At 46.1% G+C, this 11,947-nt stretch overlaps 1 protein-coding gene across 1 annotated transcript in view; it reads right to left on the reverse strand.

Annotated features, from left to right (window-relative positions):
* Nucleotides 1-5,038: 5,038 nt before the first annotated feature.
* LOC311315398 (prostacyclin synthase-like) overlaps nucleotides 5,039-11,947 on the reverse strand; it is a gene marked incomplete at both ends in the record, with an annotated part of 17,318 nt that continues 10,409 nt past the window's right edge. Inside the window, 5 exons of the mRNA XM_084446067.1 lie at nucleotides 5,039-5,186; nucleotides 5,612-5,763; nucleotides 8,454-8,635; nucleotides 9,276-9,435; nucleotides 11,818-11,947. The exon at nucleotides 11,818-11,947 is cut by the window's right edge and continues 61 nt beyond it. Of these exons, the coding sequence (XP_084302193.1) occupies nucleotides 5,039-5,186; nucleotides 5,612-5,763; nucleotides 8,454-8,635; nucleotides 9,276-9,435; nucleotides 11,818-11,947 (772 nt within the window). The remainder of the gene's footprint in view (nucleotides 5,187-5,611; nucleotides 5,764-8,453; nucleotides 8,636-9,275; nucleotides 9,436-11,817) is intronic.

The raw sequence follows: 11,947 nt of genomic DNA on the forward strand, positions 1-11,947 counted from the left end.
TTGCTCAGTGTTGGCAGGGATCGGCTCTCCCTGCAATGGGCAAGATCAATGGACTGAAGACACAAGCACACGGTGTGACATCAACCTTTACAACCAAAGAGCACTGTAAAGGTACAGGAAAGCGCGTAGGCCTAGCCTACATTTCATATGCGCCGTATGTCCCTCATAGATATAGGCTATACAGAAAACAGTCCTAATTCTACCATTGGCAATTACTGTACCACATACGCCTACATCTCACGGCCACAGAGTTTACAGAGTTTACATAGTATAGGCATGTTGCCGTATGGCCCATTCAACAGCATCTTACTCATAAACAGGGCCACTCTGTGCTATCTGCTGTGCCCATGTAAACAGTTGAGATACCCTCCGTGATCAGAGGCGGGTCTTGTTTACGATAATAACTAATGAAAACAAAACTTAGAACAAAGCTAGCTCCCTGTGTGGGGGCGCGAGAGACATGGGGTTTGGACTGGGGTGTGCGGGCGGAGAGCCCGGAGTGCACCGCATTGCCCCTAGCCGGCCGTGACCCGATGGGGGCGCCACAAAGTTGGCCAAATACAGCCACTCATTCACCTCCAGTTATTTTTGTGTGTTGGCTGTAAGCAGACACACCATGAAGAGGGAATACTATTTGTCGCGCCCTGCCTCCCTTCCGGAGAGTTGTTGACCTGCAATTCTATGTTGCTACCACAAGAGGCAGTGGTCCCAGAACATCAAAACAAAAAGACTCCACAGATTTCTCAGGTCAGCGGTGGCCGAGTGGATAGTGTGCTGCCTATCACTGTGAAGATTGTGAGTTCAATCCTTGGGGTGGACATACCAAAGTACCATGACATATTTTGTCACTGGATGTTATAGAAGTTATGTAATGGTTAATTATACAGCCTAGTCAGCACAAGTATGCACGCGCATACTTGAAACAGTAGCAGAGGAAGACAGAGGAAATCGCCATTATTAAGCGTACGGACTGGACTGAGGACATAATCAGAAATGCCTGTGTTTGCGGTGCACATTTTATATCAGGTAAGTTATTTTGACTACCTGGTTTCACTGGAATGTCTGGTTGAAATGTAGCCCTTCTCAGTCCCGTTGTCGCATTCCGCTCGCTCATGCCAGACAACAGTCCTTTGCTGGTCCATTCACTTTGCCGTCAAAATAAATCGGTGTGGGCCTAGTTAGGAAAGGCGCTCATATTTACAAGTGTCAGATAAACATGAAACTTCACTTTCCTAAGCAAAAGGGTCTATTTTAACAAATGCTGGGTTGAAGCTTCAAAGCACCGCCACCACCACAGAAGAAGACTGCCTCGGAAAAATAATTTCACTCGGACAGAACGGTAGCGCCGAGGCTTCAAAACCCAGCATTTGTTAAAATACTGTGACAATTACATAACATGTCAAGTATACTGTACAGTAGTATACAGTAGTGCAGAGTGAGTTCTCTATTGTATAGACAAGGTGTTCAATTGCTCAAGTGTTGTCAGGTGTTGATTCAAGTGATAGAGTGTACAGTGGTGCAGAGTCAGTTGTCTATTGTATAGACAAGGTGCAAGGTGTCACATGTTCACTTCTGTTATGATGAGGCTCAAGACATCACTTGCCCCCTGCCAAAGAGTAGCTCGGAAGAAGCCCCTGCAAACCAGCAGCTCAGAAGAAGACTGTCCGTTTATAGTGCTCTGGTTGTACTATACATAGGCCCTCACTCTCATTATAACAATGGCACACATGCCACCCCCTGGACCAACAAGTGAACACGTGACTCCTTGCACCTTGTCTATACAATAGACAACTGACTATGCACCACTGCACACTCGAACCAACAACTGACAACACTTGAGCAAATGAACACCTTGTTTATAGAATAGACAACTGACTCTGCACTACTGTATACCTGTACATGTGCATTACATGCCTCTCTTCTTTACAAAGATGGTCACAACCACAACATGTCCTGAGAGCACATGCAAAATAACAACTTATGGCTACTTTTAATGTGTACGTCTGTATGTTTAATAAAGCTTTAAAGAAAAGTTTCAGTCAAGACTTGAGTATTACCTATTCTCTTGAGTACTATGTTTACAATTGTTCATTCATGATATTATTACAATTGGCCTTTCAAGTCTGCCTACACTTAGGTTACTTAGCTAAGAACCATTTTAATTACAATTTACTTCTAAGGGCAAATCCTTTACTTTCATATCTTCATATCAATATAATATCAAGATCCTAGTAGATGTCCAAATAACCCACTGTGTCTTGGGTCTACTTATTCACCACCTAAAGGGAAGTGCAAAACAGCAAGTCATGACCTTTATCCAGAAACAAAAGTTGAACCCATTGCAGCAAAATAGCTAACATTACAGGAATCATCAGTGTAACTGCTTTAGCCACTGGCCGCTACTATTAATGTTATGGAAGTTGCTGCTAGTTGTTGTGAGCCCATGAGCTAACTGGCTATCCCGCTCTCATTGTGCTGGATTAGCATTGGAACTGATGTGTCCAGGTGACAAGACCCATCTTTATTTATCAGACACTACCGTCCTACCAGTCCCGCACAGAAACAAGCCAGCCAACACACCTAAGCCAGGCTGGACCTGGCCTGTTTTTTTTTACCTCCGCCCCAGTGAATCACGAGCCGCCCAAACATAGCCTGGATGGCCATTCACCTCCATTCATTTTTTGGACTAGGATCACGCAAAAACTAGGCTACCAGATTGCTTTTCATGAAACTCGGTGGAGGGGTGTAGCATGGGCCAATTTAGAACCCATTCAATTGTGGTATGCAGAGACACGAAATGCATTCAGGGGCGAAGGGCTGTGCTCTCTGAGCACCATTTATAGTTCATATTTTATTTACCAATGAAGAGATCCAATAGTAATTTCTCTAATATTTTTGAAAATTGAGGAAGAAGGGATATAGTTGGCACTATAGTGCTTATCTCCACTTTTACTGTACCTCCGCCCCAGTGACAGCACAGGGTGAGAGGTACTGTTTTCGGTGGCGTACTTTTGTTTGTGCGTGCATTTGTTAGCAGGATTACGCAAAAACTAGTGGACCAATTTTCACAAAACTGTGGAAACAGTGGAAGGGTGTAGCATGGTTCAACTTCGAAACCATTACATTTTGGACCAGATCCGAAGTACGGGTCGGGTCCACGGGCCGCCCATACACGGCCGGCCATTCACCTCCATTCATTTTTTGAACCAGGATTACGCAAAAACTACTGTACCTGATAAATTTTCCTGAGACTTGGTGGAGGGGTGTATCATGGGTCAACTTACAACCTCTTAAATTTTGGAGCGGATCTGAATCACGGGTCAGTTCCACGGGCCGGCCAAACACAGCCACACTGCCCATTCACTTCCATTCATTTTTTGGACTGATTACTCAAAAACTACCAAACCGTTTGTCATGAAACTCGGCGAAGGGGTGTATTATGGGCCACATTGAAACCGATTAATTTTTGGAACAGATCTGAATCAGGGGCTAGATCCACAAATGAAAACAAAACTTAGAATGAAGCCAACTCCTTGCGTGAGGGTGCTAGAGACACGGGGGGGAGAGCCTGGAGAGCACCGCACTGCCCCCCCGCCTGTGACCCGAGGGGGGGGGGGGGGGGGGGCGCCACACAGCCGGACAAAAATAAATAAAAACACCCATTCACCTCCAGTCATTTTTTGGACTAGGATTACACAAACCTAGAACAAAGCCAGCTTCCTGTGTGAGGGTGCGAGAGACGCGGGGTTTAGACTGGGGTGTGCGGGGGGAGAGCCCGGAGTGCATGGCACTGCCCCCCGTTTTTTTTTTTTTACCTCCATCCCAGTGAATCGCGAGCCACCCAAACATGGCCTGAATGGCCATTCCTTTTTTGGACTAGGATTACACAAAAACTACCAGACTGCTTTTCTTGAGACATGGTGGAGGGGTGTACAGTAGCATGGGCCAATTTGGAACCCATTCAATTTTGGTGTACCAGTATGCATCACGTGCACTTAATCTGTACATGCTAATGAGCAAAGGCTCAATAGGTGTACATGACCTCCTTTATGAATAAACACTGGAGAAAGCTAATTTGGGTAGTACTTTATATGAAGGTCATGTTTATTAAGCTCCACAAGCACATTCATAACATATTATATTGCACTTAAGGCTTTATAAAACTTATAAATGTTTATAGTTGTGAGCATTAAGTGACAGCAATTGTATCATACTACAGTTATGAGGTCATATGAGCAGTATTTGTAGGCTGTAAGTAAACTGACAGCACAGGTGTCATCATGCATGACTGTGAACACAAGAGTGAGAAGACTTATACGTGTTATTATAATGTGTTATGAATGTGCTTATGATGCATTATAAACATGACCGTTATAGAAAACGTCTGTCAACAGGATTACGCAAAAACTACTGCACTCCTTTTCACGAAACTTGGTGGAAGGGTGTAGCATGGGCCACCTCAGAACACACTACATTTTGGAGCAGATCCGAATTACTGGGCAAGTCCATGAGCCGCCCAAACACGGCCGGCCAGGGTTACGCAAAAACTACCAGACTGATTTTCATGAAACTCGAGGGATACAGCATGGGCCGACTTAGAAACCATTACATTTTGGAGCGGATCCGAATCACGGGACAGGTCCACGAGACATTTCTTTGTTTGTTTGTAGCAGGATTACGCAAAAACTACCAGACCGATTTTCATGAAACACGGTGGAGGGGTGTAGCATGGACCACAGGGCGGGTCCATGAGCCCCCCAAACATGGCCAGGCTGGCCATTCTTATTTTTCTTTCTAGGATTACGCCAAAACTACCAGACATGTAACTTGGTGGAGGGGTGTAGCATGGGTCAATTTAGAACGCAATAAATGTTGGTGCAAACAGAGCTCTGAGCACCATTTCTAGTTAAACATTGAATCAAACGCTGACAAGAAAAATATTTTACTGTACATTTGTGTGATACATAAATAGATATAAAATGGTATATGGACACGGTTCATGAGCATCTGAATGGAAGGTGCACACAGTAAGTGACAGTCATGATAGTTTGGGTCGGAGGCGGACGGCCACGTCTCCGTCAGGCTGCAGCATGCCCAACCCGTAGCGGCTGCTGTCGACCGTGGGCAAACCAGCGCCCGGGTCACACAGCTCCACATCGTAATGAGACAGCACCAAGAACACGAACCTGGGGACAACACACACACACAGACATACACACACACACCACACACACACACACGACAAGAGAGGAAGAAAGAAAGAAAGAAAGAAAGAAAGAAAGAAAGAAAGAAAGAAAGAAAGAAAGAAAGAAAGAAAGAAAGAAAGAAAGAAAGAGAAGGAAAGAAAGAAAAAAAAGAAAGAAAGAAAGAAATAATTAAAATCGGTGCTACAACAGAACTGTCACAATGGCCTCAAGTTCAACCTTCTTGACTTCACTGCTTTAACTGGGAAGCACACTAATTAGTTAGTAGTATATATATGTGGTATATATATATGTGGTATATATATATGTGTGTGCATATATATTTCTTAGGTAGGTAGGTACTTTATTAATCCTCGGGGGTAAATTGCCCAATGTCTGCACTTGTGTGATGAACTGAGGCAACTCACTGTCTGATGGCCTTGATGGCGAAGGGTTTTCCCAGACAGCCGTTAGCGCCGGCGCCCCAGGGCATGGTGTAATACTGCAGCGCTCTCCCTGCCTTAGAGAAGTCTCTCCTCGCCGAGCCGTCCTCTCTCAGGAAGCGGTCGTACTGGTACTTCTGAGAGGAAGGAAACATCAGGTAGAAGAGCTCATGTATGGAAGGCAAACACATGATGAATTGCTATGATCACATATTACAGTAGTCCCAGTTGTGTTTGACTAGAACACGGAAGCAATAAAGTCTACTGTACAGTAAGTAGTAGTCAGCTAAATTACTGTAATGTAATGTAAGTACTCCAGGGTATAAACAGCAACAAACAACCACAAATGACATTCGTACTGTATGACCCTGTCAGAGTAGGGCCAATAAATTACCCAGAATCCTCAGGAAACTCCTCTAAATGGCTGATTGGTTTGGAAGAGGACAAAGCAACGATGTGACTAGAGTAAAAACGACCCTCCTCCCCACTTCTGTTAGTTGTGGTTCTGTTCCCGTGCCCAGGTAACCCCGCCTTGGTCCCCTGTTAGGGCTTTAACCTTAATACCAGGGCAGGATACAGAGGCCAGTGTGTGTAGGTGTTGATTTCTCACTAAGGTAAACCAGGCCAGGTCAAGCCTGGCTTATATGCGTGGCTGGCTTGTTTCTGTTCAGGACTGGTAGAACGGAAGCTAGTCACGCCCATTGGCGTCGGGAGCTGTGGGCTTCCGGGACTCGAGACCCGAATGTTTTTCATCTAGCCCACGTTTTTTGACCCCCAGTTCCCAGAAAAAAGTACATATTTTAATAAAGAAATGGACGCAAATCAAATTCCACTCCAAAATCGAGTCAGACAGTCACAACTCTCACGTGTTGGTCGTATGTTATAGCTACAGCCCCCGCCCCCTCCGCCCCTCACCCCCGCGAGTCCAGTACATGCGTGCAAAGTCACTGCACATCGCGAGACAGATTCCAAAGCGGGAGAGAAAAGTTGCCTGAACTTGCCTCGACACGCCATAGCAAGTGTAGTAAGCCAGTTCTCGAAGTGCTTACATTGGAATTCCCATTGACATTTTAACATTGGGATGGTATATTCAATCAAAACTTGTCATGACTGTCCCGTCATTCACATCGCCTGTCAATCACGTTACCCACTTTAGCTATCTAGCTACTGGCAGCATCAATGAACATGGAAAACGGAGATCTTGAGTAGGCCTATTTGTTTAAAAGTTGATTCCAAAATGAAGTGGATTAAACGAGTTTGGGTTATGATATAGGTCTTTTGTGATTAATTGCAAGTTGTTATGGCTGTGCGTTTTGCTTTGTCTAGATTTAATCAGCACTCGAGAGCGTGAACTTTGCTTTCTGGAGCGGTGGGCTAATAAGCCTAGTAGCCTAGCCTAAACACTGATTAGTGAAGTAGGGGAGTATGCTATTGAGTGCTGTGCCATAAGGGGGTGTATTTTATTGTTCATTGTGTCATTCCTCTTCGTGGTGTTTGGCCATTGTTGTCATATAATGCCTCTATAGTTTATTTAGTGTACTAAAAGCTTGCTTGTTTCGCCCTAAATATTGCCCGCTTATTCGCTCGCTGTCAAATTATTGGCATTTGTTGACGTGTTAAAAAACATCAGTAGCCATCAGTAGTTATGTAGGCTATGTATGTCCTGTGATAGAGTGGCGAGACACCCAAATTTCGCCAAGGGGATTATTAATAAAGTATCTATCTATCTATCTATCTATCTATCTATCTATCTATCTATCTATCTATCTATCTATCCATCTATCTATCTATCTATCTATCTATCTATCTATCTATCTATCTATCTATCTATCTATCTAGCCTAGGCTACTGTAGTTTTCCTGTATGTTTTCTTACGTATAAAAATGCCACTGCTCAGCGCCCTTCTGGTGCTGTGAAACCTTCTATCAGGGCATGCTTTGAAAGCGCACCCCCCAAAAAATTGTGCGCACCCCGGTTCTAGGACCCATCAGACGCCACTGGCTATCAAAAGTTTTGACTTCTCATAAAAAATAAAATTTGAACGCTGTTGTGTTTTGCGCTGTGCTCAGAGGGTGGGAGATATATTAGACCAGTGAGATGTCCAGGCCCTCTGCCCTGGTGTGTGGCAGCTGTTAGTGTCAGAGGGGAAGCCTCGTTCAGACTGCATGATTGCCATCTGAGGGATCTCTATTAGATGATGGTCAGCTGGCTCTTTTTATCAACTGCAGTCATTTCAGCTTCCACTGGCACATTTTCCCCAGATTTTTCTTTTTCAGAACTGACATTTTGTAAGGGCTCATGTCCCGCAGTATGTTGCATTAAATAGTCTTTTGTACAATAGATGGAAATGTGGCACATTGAGTTGTTTGTCAGGGTGTTACCTGTATTGTCATTAAAAAAGACTGGGCACAACACTGGATGCTATTTAATATTGATTTTTATTTATTAAAGTCCTGTCTGTTTACCATGATTTGTGTATTATTATTTCTTTGCCATCCCCTTTCATAATCAAATGTGGTCTGATGATTAAATTGCTATGGCTTCTTGATTTTGCTCTCAAAGTGCGCCAAATTGAGGCATTTAAATTAACAATGTTAAAAAAATTATCTAAATAAAAAATAAAATAAACTATGCTGCAAGCCTCAACTGTCTCCTACCTAATAGACTGTGTGCTGTGTGTGTGGGCACTGTAACGACTGGATCGAGCGGCGTCACAGGATTCTGAACATCAGTAAAGTGTTTTTTCCACCGTATTATTTCCCATCATTTGTTGGAACTCCTCCTGTCCACTAGGGGCGCCCGACAGGCGGGTGCTGTGTCTCCTCACCTGTGGGTCCTGGTGGATCTCGGGGTCCATCTGTGGGCTGATGAAGGGGAACAGCATCACCCTGTCTCCCCTCCGGACCTGGTACTCCTGTCCGCCAGCCATGCGCAGGGTCTTCCCCTGCACTACCTCCCTGGTGATGAAGGGGGCAGCAGTGAGCCGCAGAGCCTCCTCCAGGGCGCTGTCTGGGAGGGAGAAGAGAGGGCGGCCGTTCAGAAGGTCGCGCTGAGGGGGTGGGGGGTGGAGTTAACAGACCTTGTCATCGTTTCCCCTTTATCCTCCACTTGGTTTTATTTATACAGGCTGAACATCCTGATGGCTGTCCCCATGGGAACTGTGTGTGTGTGTGTGTGTGTGCGCTCAGGGGCGCCGTTAAGGGGAGAGGGGGTAATGAAATCAGTTGCCCCCGATCAATATATATATTATAACTTGGGCTCAGTGGAATGTCTTTTTAATGGGGCCCAATATTCATGGCGAAGGCCCTGTGTGTGTGTGAACATTAATTATCAACAACAGGATCAGTGAAATTCATGTGGGGGGGGGGGGGGGGGTTCCATGTCAAATCTGTCTGTATCACACATGATGTCTGGTCTGACCCTGGCAACATTTAGTGGGACACACACACACACACACACATCCACACACACACACACACACACACACACACACACACACACACACACACACACACACACACACACACACACACACACACACACACATCCTCTCTTCTTTCTTTTGACCTCCTCCATGATCATGACAAGTTGCATCTGTTTTTTCCCAGGAGACAACAGTTGATGCCAGAAACGTGACTGAAACGCTCACCGAACACAGGCGTGTGCTGCGTCGCTCCCAGCAGGGGGAGCTGCGTTGCCGTGTCCTGCTGGTGAGAGATGCTGCTGAACTCTGACCTCACCGCCCTCAGGGCGTCGGGGTGGGACAACAGGAAGCCCATCAGCCAGAACGCAGCAGGACCGACGTTACCCTGGCAAAAGAGGATGGTTGACATGAAAGCGGAGCCAAGGCCAGCGTGCTCCCCAGAGTGGCGAGACGGCTCAGGTGGCAGTTACAGTAAAACGAGGAGAGAACATGAAAGGGCTTCTCATTCCTGGTCATTAAAGTTTCATACAATAGCTCAAACAAAGGGCAATTTCCACCTTCGGTTCTGCTCAATCTCAAGGCCTAATGAATTACAACAGCTCCTGGGTTGTGCTTGTAACCCAGGGACGTATGAATTAAAGCCAGACTCCTTTCTTGTGTCTCCATGATTAAGATGGTGTTCTGGATATTCTCAAGGCGGAGCTGCGCTGCCGTAATGGTTTACTGAGAAAGGAACACTGTGGGACACCGAGAGACATGGGGGCACGCTGGACTGGGCTAGAACAGGACTGGTTAGAACAGGATTGGTTAGAACAGGACTGGGTTAGAACAGGGCTGGGCTAGAACAGGGCTGGGCTAGAACAGGGCTGGGCTAGAACAGGACTGGGTTAGACCAGGACTGGGTTAGAACAGGACTGGGTTAGAACAAGGCTGGGTTAGACCAGGGCTGGGTTAGAACAGGGCTGGGTTAGAACAGGGCTGGGTTAGAACAGGGTTGGGTTAGAACAGGACTGGGTTAGAACAGGGTTGGGTTAGAACAGGACTGGGTTAGACCAGGGCTGGGTTAGAACAGGGCTGCAGAACAACAGTTCACTATCGCTTCCAGCCAAAACAAAGTCTGCAAAGACTTCCTTTCCTTGCAGTGTTTGGGAAGTGCTGAGGAAACATGATTGTTGACGGGTTTTATATAACTTCCTCATTGTGAACTTCACTATGAAGAACACACAAAACGTTTTGATTGAAAGCGACATGACGATAGTTGATCTGAGTTCCACAGAGGCGTTCCGATGCTCTGAAGTGTTCAGTTTACAAATTTGAAATTTTGGTTACATCCAGAATCCAGCAATGGTAGCCTACAAGGGGCCGCAGCAGAGCAGAGCTCCTCCTAAATACAGGCTACCAGTGCCTCCGTGTGGTAAAGAGGAGAACTGCGCTCGTTTCTAGACTGGACAATTCACCACTATGATTACATTACATTACATTAGTCATTTAGCTGACCCTTTTATCCAAAGCTACTTATAATAATTGCATTTAACGTAGCCAATGTACTACTACTTGCCAGAACTACTTGCCAGAATGCTAATTGCATTGCGGCGTGGAGTGACTCCGTCACTGCAAGGAGGGCGGTCTCTGTCAAGTGGCCAGCCTTGAACCCGGACTGGTGGGGCTCCAGGAGGTTGTTATGACTGCTGGTATACTGGTTCTTATTGTGACTGCTGGTATACTGGTTCTTATTGTGAGTGCTGGTATACTGGTTCTTATTGTGACTGCTGGTACAGTATACCGGTTCTTATTGTGACTGCTGGTATACTGGTTCTTATTGTGACTGCTGGTACAGTATACTGGTTCTTATTGTGACTGCTGGTATACTGGTTCTTATTGTGAGTGCTGGTATACTGGTTCTTCTTGTGACTGCTGGTACAGTATACTGGTTCTTATTGTGACTGCTGGTATACTGGTTCTTATTGTGACTGCTGGTATACTGGTTCTTATTGTGACTGCTGGTATACTGGTTCTTATTGTGACTGCTGGTACAGTATACTGGTTCTTATTGTGACTGCTGGTATACTGGTTCTTATTGTGACTGCTGGTAAACTGGTTCTTATTGAAGGCTTTACTTAAGCTTTACAAATTTACTAGTCTGAATGACTTTGGCTGAATGACTAACATGTAAATGTCAGAGTAATTAGAATGAGGTCACAGGTTGGTCTGTAATGGGTCTGTTATCAGTAAAGCGCCATTCTTCCGCCTCCTACTCTGCTTGTTGTTTGTCATTAGGGCGCAGCAATAATGCAACACTGTAACCTGAATTTCACAATAATCCTATCCTCTCTCTCTCTCTCCCCCCCCCCCCCGCGCTCTCTCTCTCTCCCCCCCCGCCCTCTCTCTCTCTCCTTCCCTAATGCCTCCTTCTCTTTTGTATTGGGGTCTTTGTATTGGAACATTGTCATGCTTAAAATGGCTGCTGATCAGGTATTTCCTCTGAGGGTGTGCTGTGCCATGACCAATTCTGAACGTTGATCCGCCTCCCACAAAGCTATTTAAGAAGACTGGAATGTCAACACTGTGGCGCTACAATATAATGGAACGCAACACCTGAGTGGCTTAACATACCTGGACAGCCCCTTGGCCAGGTGAGTGCTGGGAAGGGCCCTGTGTGTCCCCTCCACCCTCCCCCCTCGCTGACTCACCTGTGTGTCCCTCCCCCCTCGCTCCCTGGGTGACTCACCTGTGTGTCCCCTCCCCCCTCGCTCCCTGGGTCACTCACCTGTGTGGCCCAGAGCTGCAGCAGCATGGCCCTCCTCTGGGTCTCCTGGTCGGCGCCCTTCTCCTGCAGGTGCAGCCTGTAGCTGTGCAGCCAGGGGCTGGACCCCCCGGACCCCGCTCCATCCTGCCCG

This window comes from Borostomias antarcticus, assembly GCF_949987555.1.
Source record: "Borostomias antarcticus genome assembly, chromosome: 11".
NCBI lineage: Eukaryota > Metazoa > Chordata > Actinopteri > Stomiiformes > Stomiidae > Borostomias > Borostomias antarcticus.